A 27,066-nucleotide genomic window follows, 5' to 3' on the forward strand; every position below is an offset into this window, starting at 1 on the left:
AGAGCAAAGGTTATTAAACAGAGTAATTAAGTAAAAGCACACCGAGCAACATCCCCTCCCGTTCATATATCTGTCCAGATGCATCTTAAATTATGCTATCATGCCTGCCTCTACCACCTCCGCTGGCAAAGCGCTCCAGGCACCCACCACCCTCTGCGTAAAAAAACTTTCCATGCACATCTCCCTTAAACTTTCCTCCTCCCACCTTGAAATCGTGACCCCTTGTAATTGACACCCCCACTCTTGGAAAAAGCTTGATGCGATCCACCCTGTCCCTACCTCTCATAATTTTGTAGACCTCAATCAGGTCCCCCCTCAACCTCTGTCTTTCCAACGAAAACAATCCTAATCTACTCAACCTTTCTTCATGACCTGCCGACTCTTGTACTCAATACCCCGTCCGATGAATAGTAAGGGCGTGGAATGCCCTGCCTACAACAGTAGTGGACTCGCCAACACTAAACACATTCAAATGGTCATTGGATAGGCATATGGACGATAAGGGAATAGTGTAGATGGGCTTTAGAGGGGTTTCACAGGTTGGCGCAACATCGAGGGCCGAAGGGCCTGTACTACGCTGTAATGTTCTATGTTCTACGAAGGCCAGCATGTTGTATGGCTTCTTGACCACGCCATTGAACTGCGTTGCCACCTTCAGGGTACAATGGACCTGAACTCCCAGATCTCTCTGTACATCAATTTTCCCCAGGACTCTTCCTTTGACCGTATAGTCCGCTCTTGAATTAGATCTTCCAAAATGCATCACCTCGCATTCGCCTGGATTGAACTCCATCTGCCATTTCTCTGCTCAACTCTCCAATCTATCTATATTTTGCTGTATTCTCTGACAGTCCTCCTCGCTATCTGCAACTCCACCAATCTTAGTATCATCTGCAAACTTGCTAATCCGACCACCTGTACCTTCGTCCAGATCATTTATGTATATCACAAACAACAGTGGTCCCAGCACAGATCCCTGTGGAACACCACTAGTCACCTTTCTCCATTTTGAGACACTCCCTTCCGCCACTACTCTCTGTCTCCTGTTGCCCAGCCAGTTCTTTATCCATCTAGCTAGTACACCCTGAACCCCATACTTCACTTTTTCCATCAACCTGCCATGGGAAACCTCATCAAACGCCTTACTGAAGTCCACGTATATGACATCTACAGCCCTTCCCTCACCAATTAACTTTGTCACTTCCTCAAAGAATTCTATTAGGTTTGTAAGACATGACCTTCCTTACCCAAAACCATGCTGCCTATCACTGATAAGTCTATTTTCTTCCAAATCTGAATAGATCTTATCCCTCAGTATCTTCTCCCAGTTTGCCTACCACTGACGTCAAGCTCACCTATAGTTCCCTGGATTATCCCTGCTACCCTTCTTAAACAAAGGGACAACGTTAGCAATTCTCGTTCTCAGGGACCTCTCCCATGCTCAAGGATGCTGCAAAGATATCTGTTAAGGCCCCAGCTATTTCGTCCCTCACTTCCCTCAGAAACCTGGGATAGATTCCATCTGGTCCTGGGGACTTATCCACCTTAATGCCTTTTAGAATACCCAAAACTTCCCCCTTCCTTATGCCGACTTGACCTAGAGTATTTAAACATCCATCCATAGCCTCAACATCCGTCATGTCCCTCTCCTTGGTGAATGCCGATGCAAAGTACTCATTAAGAATCTCACCCATTTCCTCTGACTCCACGCATAAATTCCCTCTTTTGTCTTTGAGTGGACCAATCCTTTCTCTAGTTACCTTCTTGCTCCTTATATATGAATAAAAGGCTTTGGGATTTTCCTTAACCCTGTTAGCCAAAGATATTTCATGACCCCTTTTAGCCCTCTTTATTGCGCGTTTGAGATTTGTCCTACTTTCCCGATATTCCTCCAAAGCTTCATCAGTTTTAAGTCACCTCGATTTTATGTATGCTTCCTTTTTCATCCTGGCTAGTCTCACAATTCCACCCATCATCCATGGTTCCCTAATCTTGCCATTTCTATCCCTCATTTTCACAGGGACATGTCTGTCCTGCACTCTAATCAACCTTTCCTTAAAAGACTCCCACATTGCAAATGTGGATTTACCCTTAAACAGCTGCTCCCAATCCACATTCCCTAGCTCCTGCTGAATTTTGTTATACTTGGCCTTTCCCCAATTTAGTACTCTTCCTTTAGGACCATTCTCGTCTTTGTCCATGAATATTCTAAAACTTATGGAATTGTGATCGCTATTCCCAAAGTAATCACCGACTGAAATGTCAACCACCTGGCCGGGATCATTCCCCAATTCCAGCTCCAGTATGGCCCCTTCCCGAGTTGGACTATTTACATACTGCTCTAAAAAAACTCTCCTGGATGCTCCTTAGAAATTCTGCTCCATCTATGCCTCCAACACTACATGAGTCCAATTCAATGTTGGGGAAGTTAAAATCTCCCATTACAACCACCCTATTGCTCCTACATTTTTCTATAATCTGTCTACATATTTGTACCTCTACTTCACGCTCGCTTTTGGGAGGCCTGTAGTAAAGTCCCAACAATGTTACTGCACCCTTCCTATTTCTTAGCTCTACCCATATTGCCTCAGTGCTCGAATTGTCCATCGTACCCTCCTTAATCACAGCTGTGATATCATCTCTGACCAATAATGCAACTCCTCCACCCCTTTTACCTCCCTCTCTATCCCTCCTGAAGCATCTATACCCTGGGATATTTAGTTGCCAGTCTTGCCCTTCCCTCAACCAAGTCTCAGTAATACCAATAACATCATATTCCCAGGTACTAATCCAAGCCCTAAGTAGCCTTACCTGCTACTTCTCGCATTAAAACAAATGCACCTCAGATCCCCTGTCCCTTTGCGTTCATCATCTCTTCCCTGTCTACTCTTCCCCTTAGTCACATTGAGTTTATTATCCAGTACCTTACTGGCTTTAGTTGCTGCTTCTTTACTGACCTCTAACTTCCTAATCTGGTTCCCATCCCCCTGCCACATTAGTTTAAAACCTCCCCAAAGTTTTATTTTTTGGTTAGGTTGGTGAAAAATGCATATGGGACACATCAATCAAGGCATAGATTACAGAAGCAGGGAGGTCATGTTGGGGGGATAGAACTTTGGTGAGGCCACAGCTGGAGTACTGTGTGCATTCGGATGGCAACATTGTGGGAAGGATTTGATTGCACTGGAGGGGGTGCAGAGGCAATTCTCCCCGATGTTGCCTGGGATAGCTTGGGTTGTTTTCGCTGAAGCAGAGTGGACTGTACAAGATCATGAGGGGCATGGACACGATGGATAGGGAGCAGCTGCTCCCCTTGGTTAAGGGTCAGTCAGGAGGGGGACACAAGTGCAGGAGGTTTAGGGAGGATTTGAGGGAAAACCTTTTTCCCCAGAGGGTGGTGATGGTCTGGAATGCGCTGCCTGGGAGGGTGGGAGAGACAAGTTGCCTCACATCCTTTAAAAGGTACCTGGATGAGCACTTGATACGTCATAACATTTCGGGCTCTGGGCCAAGTGCTGGTCAATGGGATTAGGCAGGCAAATCAGGTATTTTTTACTTGTTGGTGGGGCTCGGTGGGTCGAAGGGCCTCTTTTGCACTATAATTCTGTGATTCTAAGAGATCTGATCGTCATGATATGAGAATCTTTATTGAAGTCACCAGGGCCAATCTATAGACTGAGGGTCAAATAGACAAAATACTCTTTATTCATAGGATGGTGTTTCTCTTTTTCAGGATGACAATGTCGTCTGTTAAGGCTCGAAAGGACATTTCGAATTACTCCTCAACCACAGTGACAGCTGATACTGTCCAGTCTATCCCCCAGTGCCTGTGGTAGTGTGAGTTACCATCAATGGGAAAGCTGCAACAAACCAATCAGACAGATGATAAATAACAAAGTCTGTTAGCCCTAATGATATTCCAGCTCAGGACGTCCAAGCTGCTGGACTTCTGCTCACATCAAGATTCCATGCACTCATATGGATTCCCTTGTGGGTTCACTGATGTTCCAGGAGGTCCAACAACTGTGCAAAGGTTTTATTACAGAACTCACATCAATAGGGCTTCTCCCCTGTGTGATATGTCTGGTGTCTGAAGAAGTTTAAAGGCAGCACAGAAGCTTTATCATAAATCAGATACTGAAATACTTACTTCTCTGTGTGTGTAGTCTGATCATAGAATTTACAGTGCAGAAGGAGGCCATTCGGCCCATCGAGTCTGCACTGGCTCTTGGAAAGAACACCCTACCCAAGGTCAACACCTCCACCCTATCCCCATAACCCAGTAACCCCACCCAACACTAAGGGCAATTTTGGACACTAAGAGCAGTTTATCATGGCCAATCCACCTAACCTGCACATCTTTGGACTGTGGGAGGAAACCGGAGCACCCGGAGGAAACCCATGCACACACGGGGAGGATGTGCAGACTCCGCACAGACAGTGACCCAAGCCAGAATCGAACCTGGGACCCTGGAGCTGTGAAGCAATTGTGCTATCCACAATGCTACCGTGCTGCCCATATGCCCGTGCTGATGGAGCAGGATATTCTGCAAATGATTTGTCACAGGCCTCACTTGATCAGCTTTTCATCCTTGTGACTGCGTTGGTGCCTGCGGAAGTTTGCTGAGTCCGAGAATGATTTGTCGCACAACTTGCACATGAATAGTTTCTCGCCTGTATGAATGCATTGGTGTGCGCGGAGGGTTGACGATCGTGTGAAAGATTTGTCGCACATCTCACAATTGAAGGGTTTCTCCCCTGTGTGAATCCTCCTGTGCGTCACGAGTTCAGAGCAGTAAGTGAAAGCTGCCTTACACACTTCACACCTGAATGGTTTCTCCCCTGTGTGAATCCTCTGGTGCAGCAGCAGGTTCGAAGATGTCACAAAAGCTTTACCACAAAACTCACATGTGAATGGTTTCTCCCCTGTGTGAATACGTTGATGTGCACGGAGATTTGATACGTCGGAGAATGATTTGTTGCACACCTTGCATGTGAATGGTTTTTCTCCAGTGTGAATGCGCCAGTGATTCACCAGGCCCCATGATTCTGCAAACCCTTTGTTGCACACATCACACTTGAATGGCTTCTCCACAGCATGAATGTGTTGGTGCTTCACAAGCGTCGAAGACCGTTTGAAGGCTCGATCACACACGTCACATTTGAACATTTTCTCTTCCATGTTAAAAGGTCATAGGAGCCTGTGGAGCCCTCCTCACACTGGAACAGCCTCTCACCTGTAGGAATGAGTCGGTGGTTCACGTGGCTCGATGAATGATTGAGGCTCTCACTGCACTTGGAGCCCACGCACACTTCTTCCCAGCTTCACCCCGACCAATCACCTACAGTTGAACCTTCAGAAAGGTTAGTTCGGTTGGAAGGTTCCACACCACTGACCAGTTTCAGATCTGATGAGATGTCAAAGCTCCCCTGACCTGACCGATTTCCAAATGATGGTTTCACTGTCCAACCGTCTCTGTGTTGAGCAATGCTGCGAAGGGACTGGGTGTCTTCCCACAGTCGTGTAGTTGTTCCCGTGGGTGATGGTCAGGTTCTATCTGCAGAGTCTATCCTCTCTGTATTCTCTGGTGTAGTACGGTGCAATCCTACTGTAAAACAGGAAAAGGAAACATCATTTCCTCCAACTCCCTCTCCTCCTTTGCTGAAGAGGCTGACTCCTGACTTAGAGACTGTTCCACAGCAAGTGTCAGTCTGCTATTCCCCTGTGTGGGGATCAGATACAAGTCCTTTCTTTCCCCTCACTTGACTGTCACATCCTCTGTTTCCAGCAGGGACACTGGATAGTGACCAGGAGCAGACAACGTGGCTACTTTCTTTCCAGTTTTACCCTGAGAGAATATGTTAAATATAAAAATCACTCAGGAGGAATGTTAATTCAATGGAGATTTTGTAATTTACCCTCCTATTTTCCTAAATTATTTGAAGGAAACAATCTGGACAGGAACTGCTGGAAGCCGAGGAAAATTTTGCTTCAGTGTAGCTGATTGAAGGTTTATCCTGGGAATTAGATACTGTTCTCACTCAGGCTGCACGTCGCAAATTCAGCTCTCACGCAGCACTGGGTGACAGTATCAAATCCAAGCCCAGGCTTTAACAAAGACATTTGAATAAATGTGTCTCTGCCCCTCCCAGATAATTACACCTCACCTTCTCACATTCAGTAATGACCCATCAACAAATCTCAGCCTGTAAATCAGAAGGGAAATACTTCCAATAAACACCCTCAATATCCAACACAGCCAATCAGTCAGCTCAGCACAAAGCAGTGAGTAAACAGGTCTCTGAGCTGCATCTTCTCACACAGCATAAGGGGCATTTCCACACCTGATTGCCCACAGAATAGTCAGACTGCCTGAACATTAGTGTGGATATTGTGCAATGTAATTATTCTAAATTCTGCTCCTTCACTCACCATCTCCTGACTTGGTTTTGAGTCCCTACAGGATGTGAAGCAGCTGTGAAAGAGGAAGAGGAGAGAATGGACAGAGTAGGTGGACTCTCTCTGATTGTCGTCTCTCACAGCCAATCCAAACATTTCTGGAGTGACAGGAGTTTCCTGAAGCTTGGCAAACTGACCGGTGAAACAGAGGCGACTTTGATCAGCAGATCAGTTGGGGATTTAAACTTGTCATTGTCCCATCTCAATAAAATCTCACTTATTGCAGCCTCAGAACTGTCTCAGTTCCCCCGGTAAACGTTTAACAGATTTCGAGCACCATTATGGTTTTGTCAGAAACTTCACACCTGAACAGTTACCTGTATGGATCCTCTGATGGCGCAAGAGGTGCAGTGAGCACGAGAATGGTTACACGTCTGCAGGAAATGTAACCATTGGCAGCTCCTCACATACCACATGGTTCGATTGGAGCAGCAGTTGGATGCACTTGGGAACATGCAGGTGGCAAAAAGTGTCAGAGATAGGAGTTATACAGCCAAGATGCAGGCATACAGATCGCTAGAAAGGGCAGGCAGTCAGTGCAGGAATCCCCTGTGGCTGTCCCCCTCTCTAACAGGTGTACAGTTTTGGATACTGTTGGGGGGATAGCCTATCAGTGAAAGACAACAGCAGCCAGAACATTGGTACCACCACTGGCTCTGTTCAGCAGGGGATTGCAAAGTGCAACAGAGCAATACTTATAGGGGACGCAATAGTAAGGGACACAGATTGGCGCTTCTGTGGATGTGAAAGAGACTCCAGGATGGTGTGTTGCCTCCCTGGTGTCAGGGTCAAGGATGTCTCTGAACGAACAGAGGGCATCCTGAAGGGGGAGGGTGAACAACCAGAGGTCGTAGTACATATAGGTCCTAACGACATAGGCAGGAAGAGTGAGGAGGTCCTGCATAAGGAGTTCAGGGAGTTAGGCAGTAAACTAAAAAGCAGGACCTCTTGGGTTGTAATCTCAGGATTATTCCCTGTGCCACGTGCCAGTGAGGCTAGAAATAGGAGGCAAAACTGGTGGTGTAGGAGGGAGGGTTTCATATTTCGCGACCATTGCGATCTCTTCCGGAGCAGGTGCAAGAAGGACGGGTTGCATCTAAACTGGAGGGACACCGATATCCTGGCTGGGAGGTTTGCTAGAGTCACTTGGAACAAAGAACAACGAAAATTACAGCACAGGAACAGGCCCTTCGGCCCTCCCAGCCTGCGCCCATCCAGATCCTTTATCTAAACCTGTCGCCTATTTTCCAAGGGTCTACTTCCCTCTGTTCCCGCCCATTCATATATCTGTTCAGATGCATCTTAAATGATGCTATCGTGCCCGCCTCTGCCACCTCCGCTGGTAAAGCGTTCCAGGCACCCACCACCCTCTGCGTAAAAAACTTTCCACACACATCTCCCTTAAACTTCCCCCCTCTCACCTTGAAATCGTGACCCCTTGTAATTGACACCCCCACTCTTGGCAAAAGCTTGTTGCTATCCACCCTGTCCATACCTCTCATAATTTTGTAGACCTCAATCAGGTCCCCCCTCAACCTCCATCTTTCCAACGAAAACAATCCTAATCTACTCAACCTTTCTTCATAGCTAGCACCCTCCATACCAGGCAACATCCTGGTGAACCTCCTCTGCACCCTCTCTAAAGCATCCACTTCCGTCTGGTATGGCGACTACACGTAGTATTCCAAATGTGGCCTAACCAAAGTCCTATACAACTGTAACATGACCTGCCAACTCTTGTACTCAATACCCCGTCCGATGAAGGCAAGCATGCTGTATGCCTTCTTGACCACTCTATCAACCTGCGTTGCCACCTTCAGGGTACAATGGACCTGAACTCCCAGATCTCTCTGTGCATCAATTTTCCCCAGGACTCTTCCATTGACCGTGTAGTCTGCTCTTGAATTAGATCTTCCAAAATGCATCACCTCGCATTTGCCTGGTTTGAACTCCATCTGCCATTTCTCTTCCCAACTCTCCAATCTGAGAAGTGGCAGATGGAGTTTAACCCTGACAAGTGTGAGGTTGTCCATTTTGGAAGGACAAATCTGAATGCGGAATACAGGGTTAATGGTAGGGTTCTTGGCAATGTGGAGGAGCAGAGAGATCTTGGGGTCTATGTTCATTGTTCTTTGAAAGTTGCCACTCAAGTGGATAGAGCTGTGAAGAAGGCCTATGGTGTGCTAGCGTTCATTAGCAGAGGGATTGAATTTAAGAGCCGTGAGGTGATGATGCAGCTGTACAAAACCTTGGTCAGGCCACATTTGGAGTACTGTGTGCAGTTCTGGTCACCTCATTTTAGGAAGGATGTGGAAGCTTTGGAAAAGGTGCAGAGGAGATTTACCAGGATGTTGCCTGGAATGGAGAGTAGGTCATACGAGGAAAGATTGAGGGTGCTGGGCCTTTTCTCATTGGAACGGAGAAGGATGAGGGGCGACTTGATAGAGGTTTATAAGATGATCAGGGGAATAGATAGAGTAGATAGTCAGCGACTTTTTCCCCGGGTGGAACACACCATTACAAGGGGACATAAATTTAAGATAAATGGTGGAAGATATAGAGGGGATGTCAGAGGTAGGTTCTTTACCCAGAGAGTAGTGGGGGCATGGAATGCACTGCCTGTGGTAGTAGTTGAGACGGAAAATTTATGGACCTTCAAACGGCTATTGGATAGGTACTTGGATTAGGGTAGAATAAGGGAGTGTAGGTTAACTTCTTAAGGGCAGCACGGTAGCATTGTGGATAGCACAATTGCTTCACAGCTCCAGGGTCCCAAGTTCGATTTCGACTTGGGTCACTGTCTGTGTGGAGTCTGCACATCCTCCCCGTGACTGCGTGGGTTTCCTCCGGGTACTCCGGTTTCCTCCCACAGTCCAAAGATGTGCAGGTTGGGTGGATTGGCCATGACAAATTGTCCAAAATTCTATGATTAACCTAGGACAAAAGTTCGGCGCAACATCGTGGGCCGAAGGGCCTGTTCTGTGCTGTATTTCTCTATCTATCTATCTCTATCTATCTATCTATCCATATTTTGCTGTATTCTCTGACAGTCCTCCTCGCTATCTGCAACTCCACCAATCTTAGTATCATCTGCAAACTTACTCATCAGACCACGTATACCTTCGTCCAGATCATTTATGTATATCACAAACAGCAGTGGTCCCAGCACAGATCCCTGTGGAACACCACTTGTCACCTTTCTCCATTTTGAGACACTCCCTTCCACCACTACTCTCTGTCTCCTGTTGCCCAGCCAGTTCTTTATCCATCTAGCTAGTACACCCTGAACCTCATATGATTTCACTTTTTCGATCAACCTGCCATGGGAAACTTTATCAAATGCCTTACTGAAGTCCATGTATATGACATCTACAGTCCTCCCCTCATCAATTAACTTTGTCACTTCCTCATTTCTATTAGGTTTGTAAGACATGACCTTCCCTGCACAAAACCATGCTGCCTATCACTGATAAGTCTATTTTCTTCCAAATGTGAATAGATCCTATCCCTCAGTATCTTCTCCCACAGTTTGCCTACCACTGATTTCAAGCTTACAGGTCTATAATTCCCTGGTTTATCCTGCTACCCTTCTTAAACAAAGGGACAACATTAGCAATTCTCCAGTCCTCCGGGACCTTACCCGTGCTCAAGGATTCTACAAAGATATCTGTTAAGGCCCCAGCTATTTCATCCCTCGCTTCCCTCAGTAACATGGGATAGATCCCATCCCGACCTGGGGACTTGTCCACTTTTGTGAGGGCCACAAAGAATCCAGCACAAGTTTTCAGGATATAAAGAAATAACATTTATTTACAATAACATATATATACACAACAGCAGCAACAACTTCCTTTGCTGCCAACTCCTCTCTCTGGTTCCAAACTGGCCAGCTCTATTTATGCAGGGAGTCTGCTAATGATTTCTCCGTCCCCCCTCATTGGGGAAGCTCATACTCCCATAGGATTGTGGGATTGTCATTAGTCCCCAGCCAATGGTAAGCAGGCAGGTTATAACATCCCCCCCCCCAAAGTCCAAGGAATCCACTGAAGACCCTGGCGAAGGAGGGCATCGGACTCGTTTTGCCGCAGGCCGGAAATGGTTTGCACGAGGCGCTGGATCGCTGTGTAACGAGATGGAGACCGGCGCTTCCGTGATGAACGGCGTAACGGCTGTACATCCACGGTCCGTGGGCCCGAGGATTCCCCTCTGAGGTATCTTGTGTCTCCATCTCGGCGTCAAATCCTGCTGCCTCCGTCATCTCGGCGCCTTTATCTCCACGCGGTTCTGTCACGACCTGCGCAGGCTTTGACTGAGGCACCAGAGGAAGATTGTGAGGAATACTTCCATTGTGTCTGGTCTCTGCAGCTGTAGAAATGAGCTCCTGGGGCGGGGAATCTTTGGCAGGGATACTCTTCTGGACCGAACATCGTCTACATGTTTGCGCTGGAGACGCCCTTGGGCTTGTACCTGGTAAGAGATAGGGCCTATTTGGCGAAAGATTACTCCAGGGACCCACTGGGCACCACCAGCAAAAATTCCGAACGAACACTGGGTCACTGGGCATAAACTGCCGAATCGGCCGATGCCGAGAAAAACCATGTCCCTGCCATTGTTGTGTGCGGTGTACTTTTGCGCCAATGTCCGGGAAAACCATGCTAAGGCGGGTGCGAAGTCTCCGGCCCATTTAGGAGTTCTGCGGGAGCTACCCCAGTCACCGCATGGGGGGTGGTCCTATATGTAAACAAAAACCGAGCCAGTCTCATGTCCATCGACCCGGAAGATTGCTTCTTTAGGCCTCGTTTGAATGTCTGCACTACGCGCTCTGCCAACCCATTTGAACCCGGGTGGTAAGGGGCAGTGCGGATATGGCGTATGCCGTTCATCTTCATGAACCTTTCAAACTCCTCACTTGTGAACGGAGTGCCATTGTCCGTGACCAGAACCTTGGGAGGCCATGCGTACTGAAAGACAAACGCATCTTCTCGATTGTTGCGCAGGACGTTGTGCCTCCCATCTTATGCACCTCTAGCCATTTAGACTGGGCGTCGATTAATAGCAGGAACATGGATCCTTAAAAAGGGCCGGCGAAATCCACATGCAAGCCCAAGGCCGCCCTGGCCATTCCCAGTGGTGTAGGGGTGCGGCCGGCGGAAGCTTCTGATGCTTCTGGCAAATGGAGCAGTTTTGGGCCACCTTCTCAATGCCGGTGTCGAGGCCTGGCCACCAGACATAACTCCGGGCCAACATTTTCATTTTGGTCACACCTGGATGCCCATTGTGCAAGTCTCTCAGTATCAGCTCCTGTCCTTTTTCCGGAACAATCACACGCGTCCCCCACAAAAGGATGCCGTCTTCCATGCTGAATTCGGACAGCTTGGAGGAAAATGCCCGCAACTCGCCTGGGAGCTGTCTATGCTGCCCTCCATACAGGACTATGTTCCGAACCTTTGACAATACTGGCTCCGTCTGGGTCCACTCACGGATCTGTGATGCCGTCACAGGCAAGGTGTCCATAAAAGTTAGGGTTGCAACCACCTCACCGGTCGTGGGGGTCGACATGGGGCCGGTCGATAAAGGCAATCGGCTCAGTGTGTCGGCATTCCCTATCTGGGTTCCTGGTTTGTGCTCCAGAGAATACTCGTGTGGGCCGAGGTTAGGAACAGGAGAGGAGAGGTCACCCTGTTGGAGTTGTCTATAGACCTCCGAATAGTTCCAGAGATGTAGAGGAAAGGATTGCAAAGATGATTCTCGACAGGAGCGAGTGTAACAGGGTAGTTGTTATGGGGGACTTTAACTTTCCAAATATTGACTGGAAATACTAGATGGGTCAGTTTTTGTGCAGTGTGTGCAGGAGGGTTTTCTGACACAGTATGTAGACAGGCCAACAAGGGGCGAGGCCACATTGGATTTGGTACTGGGTAATGAATCCGGACAGGTGTTAGATTTAGATGTAGGTGAGCACTTTGGTGATAGTGATCACAATTCGGTTATGTTTACTTTAGCAATGGGCAGGGATAGGTATATACCGCAAGGCAAGAATTATAGCTGGGGGAAAGGCAATTATGATGCTATTCGGCAAGATTTAGGATGTATAGGATGGGGAAGGAAACTGCAGGGGATGGGTACAATCGAAATGTGGAGCTTTTTCAAGGAACAGCTACTGCGTGTCCTTGATAAGTATGTACCTGTCAGGCAGGGAGGAAGTTGTTGAGCAAGGGAACCGTGGTTTACTAAGGAAGTTGAAGCACTTGTCAAGAGGAAGAAGAAGGCTTATGTTAGGATGAGACATGAAGGCTCAGTTAGGGCACTTGAGAGTTACAAGTTAGCCAGGAAGGACCTAAAGGGAGAGTTAAGAAGAATGAGGAGAGGACACGAAAAGTCGTTGGCGGATAGGATCAAGGAAAACCCTAAGGCTTTCTATAGGTATATCAGGAATAAAAGAATGACTAGAGTAAGATTAGGGCCAATCAAGGATAGTAGTGGAAAGTTGTGTGTGGAATCAGAGGGGATAGGGGAAAGCGTTAAATGGATGTTTTTCGTCAGTGTTTACACTGGAGAAAGACAATGTTGTCGAGGAGAGTACTCAGGTTCAGTCGACCAGGCTAGATGGAATTGAGGTTCACAAGGAGGAGGTGTTAGCAATTTTGGAAAATGTAAAAATAGGTAAGTCCCCTGGGCCAGATGGGATTTATCCTAGGATTCTCTGGGAAGCCAGGGAGGAGATTGCAGAGCCTTTGTCCTTGATCTTTATGTCGTCTTTGTCGACAGGAACAGTGCTGGAAGACTGGAGGATAACAAATGTTGCCCCCTTGTTCAAGAAGGGGAGTAGAGACAACCCTGGTAATTATAGACCTGTGAGCCTTACTTCGGTTGTGGGTAAAATGTTGGAAAAGGTTATAAGAGATAGGGTTTATAATCATCTTGAAAAGAACAAGTTGATTAGCGATAGCCAACACGGTTTTGGGAAGGGTAGGTCATGCCTCACAAACCTTATTGAGTTTTTTGAAAAGGTGACCAAACAGGTGGATGAGGGTAAAGCGGTTGATGTGGTGTATATGGATTTCAGTAAGGCGTTTGATAAGGTTCCCCACGGCAGGCTATTGCAGAAAATAAGGAAGTATGGGATTGAAGGTGATTTAGCGGTTTGGATCAGTATTTGGCTAGCTGAAAGAAGACAGAGGGTGGTGGTTGATGGCAAATGTTCATCCTGGTGTTCAGTTACTAGTGGTGTACCGCAAGGATCTGTTTTGGGGCCACTGCTGTTTGTCATTTTTATAAATGACCTGGAAGGATGGGTTAGTAAATTTGCAGATGACACGAAGGTCGGTGGAGCTGTGGATAGTGCTGAAGGATGTTATAGGATACAGAGGGACATAGATAAGCTGCAGAGCTGGGCTGAGAGGTGGCAGATGGAGATTAATGCGGAAAAGTGTGAGGTGGTTCACTTTGGAAGGAGTAACAGGAATACAGAATACTGGGCAAATGGCAAGATTCTTGGTAGTGTAGATGAACAGAGAGATCTCGGCATCCAGGTACATAAATCCCTGAAAGTTGGGCTGTTAAGAAGGCATATGGTGTGCTAGCCTTTATCAGTAGGGGGATTGAGTTTCAGAGCCACAAGGTCATGCTACAGCTGTACATAACTCTGGTGCGGCCGCTCCTGGAGTACTGCGTGCAGTTCTGGGCACCACATTATAGAAAGGATGTGGAAGCTTTGGAAAGGGTTCAGAGGAGATTTACTAGGATTTTGCCTGGTATGGAAGGAAGGTCTTACGAGGAAAGGCTCAGGGACTCGAGGTTGTTTTCGTTAGAGAGGAGAAGGCTGAGAGGTGACTTAATAGAGACATATAAGATAGTCAGAGGGTTAGATAGGGTGGACAGTGAAAGTCTCTTTCCTCGAATGGTGATGACCAACACGAGGGGACATAGCTTTAAATTGAGGGGTGGTAGATATAGGAGTCAGAGGCAGTTTCTTTACTCAGAGAGTAGTAGGGGTGTGGAACGCCCTGCCTGCAACAGTAGTAGACTCGCCAACTTTAAGGGCATTTAAGTGGTCACTGGATAGACATATGGATGAAAATGGAATAGTGTAGGTCAGATAGGCTTCAGATGGTTTCACAGGTCGGCGCAACATCGAGGGCCGAAGGGCCCGTACTGCGCTGTAATGTTCTATGTTCTATGTATGCAGCGAGCAACAAAGCCCGGCGCTGGATCCGTGTGGAAGCAATGGGCGGTATTGGCTTATCCTCTCTGAAAAGTCCCAGCAGAGGCTTATGATCAGTCACGATAGTGAAGTGGTGGCCACTACTGGTGGAAACGGTTCACCGCAAAGACCACTGCCAGGCCCTCCTTCTCGATCTGCGCGAACTTTTTTTTACTGCTGCAGTCAATGTGCAGGAGGCGAAAGCTATCGGCCGCTCAGCCCCGTTCTCCATCTTGTGGGACAGGACGGCCCCAATACCATACGGGGATGCATCGCAGGTGACAAGCAAAGGCTTTCCAGGACCATAGTGGGTTAGTAACCCAGATGACGACAATTGTTGTTTTACCTTCCGGAAAGCGGTTTCTTGCGGCTGACCCCAAACCCAGGTGTGATTCTTCTTTAGCAGAAGGTGCAACGGGGCCAGCATAGTCGCCACATTGGGGAGGAACTTTCCGTAATAGTTTACGAAGCCACGAAACGAACGAAGACGTGAAGTGTCAGTCGGGGGGGGGGGGCCTCTTGAATCGTGCGCACCTTCTCTGCGACGGGGTGCAAACCTTCGCGGTCCACCCGATAACCCAGGTAGACTACTTCCTTCGCCTGAAAAACGCACTTTGTGCGACGTAAATGGACTCCAGCCTCCGAAAAGCGTCTAAGGACAGCCTCCAAATTTTCCAAATGTTCCTGCTCCGACGTCACTGTGATCAAAACGTCATTGAAGTAAACAGCAACACACGGTAAACCTCTCACAATGCCCTCCATAGCGCGTTGAAAAATAGCGCTGGCAGAGGATACTCCAAAGGGCAAACGTGTATATTTATACAGGCCCCGGTGTGTATTAATCGTTACATATGTCCGGGAGGCAGGGTCCAGCTCCAACTGTAGGTAGGCGTGACTCATATCTAATTTTGTGATAGAGAGTCCGCCTGCAAGCTTCGCGTAGAGATCCTCTATGCGAGGCATCAGGTATCGGTCGGGTCGGGAAGCTGTATTCACTGTAAGTTTATAGTCGCCGCACAAGCAAACTGTGGCATCTGGCTTCATTACAGGTACAATTGGTGCTGCCCAGTCAGCGAAACGGACGGGCCTGATAATACCCAAGGACTCCAAACGAGTGAGCTCCCCTTCTACCTTCTCGACCAAGGCAAAGGCATGGGCGCGCCCGGAAACAGCGCGGCGTGGCTCCTGGTTCGACTTGGATACGGGCTACAGCCCCTTTTATTTTCCCCAAACCGGGCTGGAATACATCTGGGTATCGTCCTGACACCTCAGTCAACCCTCCAGAAACTGTTTGGAGGATGTGCTGCCACTGCAACCGCAAATGGTGAAACCAGTCCCGACCCAACAGGCTGGGCCCATGGCCGAGCACCACGATAAGGGAAACGCCTCTCCTGGCGTCCATAAACAACAGGGGTCATCGTAGTTCCTGCAATGTCCAATGGTTCCCCCGTGTAGGTGGTCAACCTGGCCTGTGTGTCGGTTAATGTAAGGGTCTGTATACCCTGCTTGATGCGGTCGAATGTCCTCTGGGTGATCACAGAGACCGCTGCGCCAATGTCCAACTCCATCTCAAGCAGGTGACCATTGACCCGTACTGTCACTTTAATGGGGGCCACACGGGGAGCTGCCACACAATATAGCTGCAGGCAGTCATCCTCCGTCTCCACGTCCTCGGGAGTAGTTGCTGCAGGTTCATCCAAATGAAAGGTACGGCCCCTGGGCTGGCCCCAGTTTCGGTCGGAACGACGGCCCCTCTGGCGCCCCCAGGACCGGCGTCCGCGACGGGGTCGGCGCCTACAATTCTGACGGGGACATGGCTCCTCATCCATTGGTTCTGGAGAAGGCTCCCTTCGGGGAGGAATGTCCGACGGCCACTGGCGTCCATCCGGATGTCGCCTCGCCCAAGGTACCGCAGGGGTGCAGGGGGACGCTTTCGGAAGGAAGGGTTTGCGCCCCAAGGCATGCACCTCCATTCCCTGAAGCTCCTGCACTCCTCGTTCTGAGCTCTCCCGGGACAATACTATTTGAATGGCCTGTTGAAAAGTCAATGTTGGCTCGGCTAACAACTTTCTCTGGGTGGCCGCATTGTTAATACCGCAAACCAAACGGTCGTGTCACATTTCTGACAAGGTCTCACCATAGTCACAGTGCTCCGCAATCCTGCGTAGCCTGGATAGAATGTCGGCACGGGATTCTCCTGGGGTCCTCTCAGCGGTATTAAACTGGTAACGTTGGACGATCGTGGATGGGGTTGGGTTAAAATGTTGCCCCACTAAGTTCACAAGTTCATCAAATGTTTTGGTGTCCGGCACAGCTGGGCTCCTAATCACCCCAAATATATGCGGGTCACAGGCGGTGAGCAAAATGACCACCTGGCGCTCGTTTTTGGTGATGTTGTTTGCCCGGAAATAGTAACTCATCCTTTGTGCGTGCTGGTTCCAGCTTTCCAGCGCAGCATCAAAAACATCCAAACGTCCACACAGTGGCATGGTGTAATAGAAAACAACTTCCAACCTGTGTCCAACAAAAATCCAGGAAGGTGGCATCAGCAGTGTAGACAGCTATTCACTTTAACCCTCGCCGCCAGTTTTGTGAGGGCCACGAAGAATCCAGCACGAGTTTTCAGGATACAAAGAAATAACATTTATTTACAATAACATATATATACAACAGCAGCAGCAGCAGCAGCAGCAGCAGCAGCAGCAGCAGCAGCAGCAGCAGCAGCAGCAGCAGCAGCAGCAGCAGCAGCAGCAGCAGCAGCAGCAGCAGCAGCAGCAGCAGCAGCAGCAGCAACTTCCCTTGCTACCAACTCCTCTCTCTCTGGTTCCAAACTGGCCAGCTCTATTTATGCAGGGAGTCTGCTAATGATTTCTCCGCCCCCCTCATTGGGGAAGATCATACTCCCACAGGATTGTGGGATTGTCATTAGTCCCCAGCCAATGGAGGATTTATAGCAGGCAGGTTATAACATCCACCTTTTAGAATACCCAAAACCTCCCCCTTCCTTATGCCGACTTGACCTAGAGTATTTAAACATCCATCCCCAGCCTCAACATCCGTCATGTCCCTCTCTTGGTAAATACCGATGCAAAGTACTCATTAGAATCTCACTCATTTCCTCTGACTCCACGCATAAATTCCCTCTTTTGTCTTTGAGTGGGCCAATCCTTTCTCTAGTTACCCTCTTGCTCCTCATATACAAATAAAAAGCTTTGGGATTTCCCTTAACCCTGTTCACCAAAGATATTTCATGACCCCTTTTAGCCCTCTTTATTGCTGTTTGAGATTTGTCCTACTTTCCCGATATTCCTCCAAAGCTTCATCAGTTTTAAGTCACCTCGATCTTATGTATGCTTCCTTTTTCATCTTAGCTAGTCTCACAATTCCACCTGTCATCCATGGTTCCCTAATCTTGCCATTTCTATCTCTCATTTTCACAGGGACGTGTCTATCCTGCACTCTAATCAACCTTTCCTTAAAAGACTCCCACATTTCAAATGTTGATTTCCCCTTAAACAGCTGCTCCCAATCCACATTCCCTAGCTCCTGCCGAGTTTTGTTATTCTTGGCCTTTCCCCAATTTAGCACTCTTCCTTTGGGACCACTCTCGTCTTTGTCCATGAGTATTCTAAAACTTACGGAATTGTGATCGCTATTCCCAAAGTAATCACTGACTGAACTTCATCCCACCTGGCCGGGATCATTCCCCAATACCAGGTCCAGTATGGCCCCTTCCCGATTTGGACTATTTACATACTGCTCTAAAAAACTCTCCTGGATGCTCCTTACAAATTCTGCTCCATCTACACCTCCAACACTACATGAGTCCCATTCAATGTTGGGGAAGTTAAAATCTCCCATCACAACCACACTATTGCTCCTACATTTTTCTATAATCTGTCTACATATTTGTACTTCACTCTCGCTTTTGGGAGGCCTGTAGTAAAGTCCCAACAGTGTTACTGCACTCTTCCTATTTCTTAGCTCTATCCATATTGCCTCAGTCGAGCAATCCTCCATAGTGCCCTCCTTAATCACAGCTGTGATATCATCTATGACTAGTAATGCAACTCCTCCACCCCTTTTACCTCCCTCTCTATCCCTCCTGAAGCATCTATACCATGGGATATGTAGTTGCCAGTCTTGCCCTTCCCTCAACCAAGTCTCAGTAATACCAATAACATCATATTCCCAGATACTAATCCAAGCCCTATGTTCATCTGCCTTACATGCTACACTTCTCACATTAAAACAAATGCACCTCAGACCACCTGTCCCTTGGAGAAGATACTGAGGGATAGGATCTATTCACATTTGGAAGAAAATAGACTTATCAGTGATAGGCAGCATGGTTTTGTGCAGGGAAGGTCATGTCTTACAAACCTAATAGAATTCTTTGAGGAAGTAACAAAGTTAATTGATGAGGGAAGGGCTGTAGATGTCATATACGTGGACTTCAGTAAGGCGTTTGATAAAGTTTCCCATGGCAGGTTGATGGAAAAAGTGAAGTTGTATGGGGTTCAGGGTGTACTAGCTAGATGGATAAAGAACTGGCTGGGCAACAGGAGACAGAGAGTAGTGGTGGAAGGGAGTGTCTCAAAATGGAGAAGGGTGACTAGTGGTGTTCCACAGGGATCTGTGCTCGGTCCACTGTTGTTTGTGATATACATAAATGATCTGGACGAAGGTATACGTGGTCTGATGAGCAAGTTTTCAGATGATACTAAGATTGGTGGAGTTGCAGATAGCGAGGAGGACTGTCAGAGAATACAGCAAAATATAGATAGATTGGAGAGTTGGGAAGAGAAATGGCAGATGGAGTTCAAACCAGGCAAATGCGAGGTGATGCATTTTGGAAGATCTAATTCAAGAGCAGACTATATGGTCATTGGAAGAGTCCTGGGGAAAATTGATGTACAGAGAGATCTGGGAGTTCAGGTCCATTGTACCCTGAAGGTGGCAACGCAGGTTGATAGAGTGGTCAAGAAGGCATACAGCATGCTTGCCTTCATCGGACGGGGTATTGAGTACAAGAGTCGGCAGGTCATGTTACAGTTATATAGAACTTTGATTAGGCCACATTTGGAATACTGCATGCAGTCCTGGTCGCCACATTAGCAGAAGGATGTGGATGCTTTAGAGAGGGTGCAGAGGAGGTTCACCAGGATGTTGCCTGGTATGGAGGGTGCTAGCTATGAAGAAAGGTTGAGTAGATTAGGTTTGTTTTCGTTGGAAAGATTGAGGTTGAGGGGGGAACCTGATTGATGTCTCCAAAATTTATGAGAGGTATGGACAGGGTGGACAGCAACAAGCTTTTTCCAAGAGTGGGGGTGTCAATTACAAGGGGTCACGATTTCAAGGTGAGAGGGGGAAAGTTTAAGGGAGATGTGCGTGGAAAGTTTTTTACGCAGAGGGTGGTGGGTGCCTGGAACGCTTTGCCAGCGGCGGTGGTAGAGGTGGGCACGATAGCATCATTTAAGATGCATCTGGACAGATATATGAACGGGCGGGGAACAGAGGGAAGTAGACCTTGGAAAATAGGCAACAGGTCTAGATAAAGGATCTGGATCGGCACAGGCTGGGAGGGCCGAAGGGCCTGTTCCTGTGCTGTAATTTTCTTTGTTCTTTGTTTTTGTATACCTTCTGGACCACTGAGAAAAACGGGTGCAGAAACCTCCCACGTGTCCACCCCTCCCATTTCCACCATTAGTCCAGCCAACACCTTTGCCCCCCCTGGTCTCAGCTGGTCCTTCACCCACAGGTAAGTCTCCTGCAGCATTGCTACATTGGCCTTCAAACTTTTAAAATGTGCAAGCACCCTTGACCTCTTGACTGGGCCTCCCAACCCCGTCACGTTCCAGTATTATCCAGTCTCTATCCAGTATTAACATCGAACCCGCTCCCAGAATCCCCTCTGCACTTCCCCTCGAAAAAATATCACCCAGTATCGATCCTCCCTTGCGCACCTCGTATTTCCATTGAAACCTGCTAACCAGGCTCAAATGTCCACAGCCCTCCTCTCACCTCACCTCCGTTCACTAGCTGGCTTTAGTTAGCTAGCACGGGTGACCCCCCACCCAGGCATACCGTCCCCTCCCAGAGAAGGAAAATCAACAATCCAACCCATACAATTCACTAAAATAAGATATAACCGTCGCAACACAGAATGCCAATCAACCAAACAAAAACTTAAACTCTATAACACTGTGAAGTCAATAAAGTTACAATACAGGTCAATGAAAATAAAGTTAGAACATTAAACATTTTCCAGCTCCCCAATCACAGTCCATGATCTCTCTTCCAGCTCCATTCCTCATTTCTTCTGTCCCAAGCCTTCTGCCTTCACGAACGCCTCAACCACCTCCACCGTTTCAAAATAAAAATCTTTGGCATTGTACGTCACCCTGATCTTTGCCGGGTATACCATACCAAATCGCAGTCCCTTGTTGGACAGTGTCGCCTTCACTCAGCTGAACGCCGCTCGTCTCTTCACCAACTCCACCATCAAGCCCTGGTAAATCCGAACTCTAGCACCATCACTCTGCACCTCCCGCTTCTGTTTCGCCCAGTTTAACACCTTCTCCTTCATGTGGTATTTATAGAAGCAGATAATTACTGCTCTCGGCGGCTCATTTACTTTGGGTTTCAGCCTTAACGACCGATGAGCTCAGTCCAGTTCATACCGGGAGGGGCCTTCACCCTCCCCCATAAACTCCGCCAGCATCTTAGCAAAGCACTCTGTTGGCCTTGGGCCCTCTGCCCTTTCAGGCAAGCCCACAATTCTCAGATTGTGCTGCCTCGAGTGGTTCTCCAAGCCCTCGAGCTTTGCTCGGAGTCCCCTGTTGACCTCCACCACCCTCCGCAGTTCGTCGCCCATCGAGGTTAGCTGGTTGCTGTGCCTCCTCCATTTCCTTCATATTTTCACTTTTTTCTCTCACCTCGGCCGATGTCTTTGCCACATCCACCCTCACCGGGGCGATTGCCTCCTCCATCAATGATCTCAGTGCGACCGCCATCTCCTTCCTCAACGCCTCCAGGTGCATCGCAAACTGCTTCTCCAGCTCCACAGCCATCATCTCAGTCACCTTTTCCACTGTAAGTAGTGCGGACCACTACACGGTTTGGCATCTGCAATCTTGTCAGCGCTTTTACTGTCACAGAGCAGACAGAGGGTCATAGAGCAGACACAGGCACACAGAGCAGACAGAGGGACACAGAGCAGAGAGACGGACACAGAGCAGAAAGAGGGACACAGAGCTGAAAGAGGGACACAGAGCAGACAGGGACACAGAGCATACAGAGGGACACAGAGCAGACAGGGACACAGAGCAGACAGAGGGACACAGAGCAGACAGAGGGTCACACAGCGGACAGAGGGACACAGAGCAGAGATAGGTTCACAGAGCAGACAGAGGGTCAGAGAGCAGACAGAGGGTCACAGAGCAGGGAGAGGGACACAGAGCAGACAGAGGGACACAGAGCAGACAGGGACACAGAGCAGACAGAGGGACACAGAGTAGACAGAGGGACACAGAGCAGAGAGAGGGACACAGAGCAGACAGAGGGTCAGAGAGCAGACAGAGGGACACAGGGCAGAGAGAGGGACACAGAGCAGACAGAGGGACGCAGAGCAGAGAGACGGACACAGAGCAGAAAGAGGGACACAGAGCTGAAAGAGGGACACAGAGCAGACAGGGACACAGAGCATACAGAGGGACACAGAGCAGACAGGGACACAGAGTAGACAGAGGGACACAGAGCAGACAGAGGGTCACACAGCGGACAGAGGGACACAGAGCAGAGATAGGTTCACAGAGCAGACAGAGGGTCAGAGAGCAGACAGAGGGTCACAGAGCAGGGAGAGGGACACAGAGCAGACAGAGGGACACAGAGCAGACAGGGACACAGAGCAGACAGAGGGACACAGAGCAGACAGGGACACAGAGCATACAGAGGGACACAGAGCAGACAGGGACACAGAGCAGACAGAGGGACACAGAGCAGACAGAGGGTCACACAGCGGACAGAGGGACACAGAGCAGAGATAGGTTCACAGAGCAGACAGAGGGTCAGAGAGCAGACAGAGGGTCACAGAGCAGGGAGAGGGACACAGAGCAGACAGAGGGACACAGAGCAGACAGGGACACAGAGCAGACAGAGGGACACAGAGTAGACAGAGGGACACAGAGCAGAGAGAGGGACACAGAGCAGACAGAGGGTCAGAGAGCAGACAGAGGGACACAGGGCAGAGAGAGGGACACAGAGCAGACAGAGGGACGCAGAGCAGAGAGAGGGACACAGAGCAGACAGGGACACAGAGCAGAAAGAGGGACACAGAGCAGACAGAGAGACACAGTGCAGACAGAGGGACACAGAGCAGAGAGAGGGACACAGAGCAGAGGGAGGGACACAGAGCAGACAGAGGGACACAGAGCAGACAGAGGGTCAGAGAGCAGACAGAGGGACACAGAGCAGACAGGGACACAGAGCAGACAGAGGGACACAGAGCAGACAGAGGGACACAGAGCAGACAGAGGGGCACAGAGCAGACAGGGACACAGAGCAGATAGAGGGACACAGAGCAGACAGGGACACAGAGCAGACAGAGGGACACAGAGCAGACAGAGTGTCACAGAGCAGACAGGGACACAGAGCAGACAGAGGGACACAGAGCAGAGATAGGTTCACAGAGCAGACAGAGGGTCAGAGAGCAGACAGAGGGTCACAGAGCAGGGAGAGGGACACAGAGCAGACAGAGGGACACAGAGCAGACAGGGACACAGAGCAGACAGAGGGACACAGAGCAGACAGGGACACAGAGCATACAGAGGGACACAGAGCAGACAGGGACACAGAGCAGACAGAGGGACACAGAGCAGACAGAGGGTCACACAGCGGACAGAGGGACACAGAGCAGAGATAGGTTCACAGAGCAGACAGAGGGTCAGAGAGCAGACAGAGGGTCACAGAGCAGGGAGAGGGACACAGAGCAGACAGAGGGACACAGAGCAGACAGGGACACAGAGCAGACAGAGGGACACAGAGTAGACAGAGGGACACAGAGCAGAGAGAGGGACACAGAGCAGACAGAGGGTCAGAGAGCAGACAGAGGGACACAGGGCAGAGAGAGGGACACAGAGCAGACAGAGGGACGCAGAGCAGAGAGAGGGACACAGAGCAGACAGGGACACAGAGCAGAAAGAGGGACACAGAGCAGACAGAGAGACACAGTGCAGACAGAGGGACACAGAGCAGAGAGAGGGACACAGAGCAGACAGGGACACAGAGCAGACAGAGGGTCACACAGCAGACAGAGGGTCACACAGCAGACACAGAGCAGACAGAAAGTCTCAGAGCAGACAGGGACACAGAGCAGACAGAGGGACACAGAGCAGACAGAGAGACAAAGAGCAGAGAGAGGGACACAGAGCAGAGCGAGGGTCACAGTGCAGACAGAGGGACACAGAGCAGCCAGAGGGACACAGAGCAGACTGAGGGTAAAAGAACAGACAGAGGGTCACAGAGCAGACAGGGACACAGAGCAGACAGAGGGACACAGAGCAGACAGAGGGTCAGAGAGCAGACAGAGGGACACAGAGCAGACAGGGACACAGAGCAGACAGAGGGACACAGAGCAGAGATAGGTTCACAGAGCAGACAGAGGGTCAGAGAGCAGACAGAGGGTCACAGAGCAGGGAGAGGGACACAGAGCAGACAGAGGGACACAGAGCAGACAGGGACACAGAGCAGACAGAGGGACACAGAGCAGACAGGGACACAGAGCATACAGAGGGACACAGAGCAGACAGGGACACAGAGCAGACAGAGGGACACAGAGCAGACAGAGGGTCACACAGCGGACAGAGGGACACAGAGCAGAGATAGGTTCACAGAGCAGACAGAGGGTCAGAGAGCAGACAGAGGGTCACAGAGCAGGGAGAGGGACACAGAGCAGACAGAGGGACACAGAGCAGACAGGGACACAGAGCAGACAGAGGGACACAGAGTAGACAGAGGGACACAGAGCAGAGAGAGGGACACAGAGCAGACAGAGGGTCAGAGAGCAGACAGAGGGACACAGAGCAGAGAGAGGGACACAGAGCAGACAGAGGGACGCAGAGCAGAGAGAGGGACACAGAGCAGACAGGGACACAGAGCAGAAAGAGGGACACAGAGCAGACAGAGAGACACAGTGCAGACAGAGGGACACAGAGCAGAGAGAGGGACACAGAGCAGAGGGAGGGACACAGAGCAGACAGAGGGACACAGAGCAGACAGAGGGTCAGAGAGCAGACAGAGGGACACAGAGCAGACAGGGACACAGAGCAGACAGAGGGACACAGAGCAGACAGAGGGACACAGAGCAGACAGAGGGGCACAGAGCAGACAGGGACACAGAGCAGACAGGGACACAGAGCAGACAGAGGGACACAGAGCAGAGAGATGGACACAGAGCAGACATGGACACAGAGCAGACAGATGGACACAGAGCAGAGAGAGGGACACAGAGCAGACAGGGACACAGAACAGACAGAGGGACACAGAGCAGAGAGAGGTCCACAGAGCAGAACGAGGGTCACAGAGCAGACAGAGGGACACAGAGCAGACAGAGGGTCACCGAGCAGACTGAGGGTCACAGAACAGACAGAGTGACACAGAGCAGAGAGAGGGTCACAGAGCAGACAGAGGGACACAGAGAAGACAGAGGGTCACACAGCAGACAGAGGGACACAGAGCAGAGAGATGGTCTCAGAGCAGACAGAGGGTCACAGAGCAGACAGAGGGACACAGAGCAGAGAGAGGGACACAGAGCAGACAGAGGGACACAGAGCAGACACAGGCACCGAGAGCAGCCAGAGGGTCACAGAGCAGACAGAGGGTCACAGAGCAGACACAGGCACACAGAGCAGACAGAGGGTCACAGAGCAGACAGAGGGGCACAGAGCAGACAGAGGGACAGAGAGCAGAGAGAGGGACACAGAGCAGACAGAGGAACACAGAGCAGACAGAGGGACACAGAGCAGACAGAGGGTCAGAGAGCAGACAGAGGGACACAGAGCAGACAGGGACACAGAGCAGACAGAGGGACACAGAGCAGACAGAGGGACACAGAGCAGACAGAGGGGCACAGAGCAGACAGGGACACAGAGCAGACAGGGACACAGAGCAGAGAGAGGGACACAGAGCAGAGAGATGGACACAGAGCAGACATGGACACAGAGCAAACAGATGGACACAGAGCAGAGAGAGGGACACAGAGCAGACAGGGACACAGAACAGACAGAGGGACACAGAGCAGAGAGAGGTCCACAGAGCAGAACGAGGGTCATAGAGCAGACACAGGCACACAGAGCAGACAGAGGGTCACAGAGCAGACAGAGGGGCACAGAGCAGAGAGAGGGACACACAGCAGAGAGAGGGACACAGAGCAGACAGAGTGACACAGAGCAGAGAGAGGGACACAGAGCAGAGAGAGGGTCACAGAGCATACAGAGGGACACAGAGCAGACAGGGGGTCACAGAGCAGACAGAGGAACACAGAGCAGACACAGGGACACAGAGCAGACAGAGGGGCACAGAGCAGAGAGAGTGTCACAGACCAGACAGAGGGGCACAGAGCAGACAGAGGGACACAGAGCAGAGAGAGGGACACAGAGCAGACAGAGGAACACAGAGCAGACAGAGGGACACAGAGCGGACAGAGGGTCAGAGCGCAGACAGAGGGACACAGAGCAGACAGGGACACAGAGCAGACAGAGGGACACAGAGCAGATAGAGGGACACAGAGCAGACAGGGACACAGAGCAGACAGAGGGACACAGAGCAGACAGAGTGTCACAGAGCAGACAGGGACACAGAGCAGACAGAGGGACACAGAGCAGACAGAGGGACACAGTGCAGACAGAGGGACACAGAGCAAGGAGAGGGACACAGAGCAGAGAGAGGAACACAGGGCAGACAGGGACACAGAGCAGACAGAGGGACACAGAGCAGACAGAGGGTGACAGAGCAGACAGGGACACAGAGCAGACAGAGGGACACAGAGCAGACAGAGGGACACAGTGCAGACAGAGGGACACAGAGCAGAGAGAGGGACACAGAGCAGAGGGAGGGACACAGAGCAGACAGGGACACAGAGCAGACAGAGGGTCACACAGCAGACAGAGGGTCACACAGCAGACACAGAGCAGACAGAAAGTCTCAGAGCAGACAGGGACACAGAGCAGACAGAGGGACACAGAGCAGACAGAGAGACAAAGAGCAGAGAGAGGGACACAGAGCAGAGCGAGGGTCACAGTGCAGACAGAGGGACACAGAGCAGCCAGAGGGACACAGAGCAGACTGAGGGTAAAAGAACAGACAGAGGGTCACAGAGCAGACAGGGACACAGAGCAGACAGAGG

At 49.9% G+C, this 27,066-nt stretch overlaps 2 protein-coding genes across 4 annotated transcripts in view; both read right to left on the minus strand.

Moving 5' to 3' along the window:
* LOC119971546 (zinc finger E-box-binding homeobox 1-like) overlaps positions 1-27,066 on the minus strand; it is a 703,616-nt gene that overhangs the window by 428,280 nt on the left and 248,270 nt on the right. The window lies entirely within an intron of this gene.
* The window catches only part of LOC119970913 (zinc finger protein 91-like), a 114,600-nt gene continuing 91,962 nt past the window's right edge, over positions 4,429-27,066 (minus strand). Inside the window, exons 5-6 of the mRNA XM_038806023.1 lie at positions 5,764-5,849; positions 4,429-5,186 (exon numbers count right to left, since the gene is read on the minus strand). Of these exons, the coding sequence (XP_038661951.1) occupies positions 4,571-5,186; positions 5,764-5,849 (702 nt within the window). The 3' untranslated portion in view covers positions 4,429-4,570. The remainder of the gene's footprint in view (positions 5,187-5,763; positions 5,850-27,066) is intronic.

This window comes from Scyliorhinus canicula, chromosome 9 (assembly GCF_902713615.1).
Source record: "Scyliorhinus canicula chromosome 9, sScyCan1.1, whole genome shotgun sequence".
Taxonomy (NCBI): Eukaryota; Metazoa; Chordata; class Chondrichthyes; order Carcharhiniformes; family Scyliorhinidae; genus Scyliorhinus; species Scyliorhinus canicula.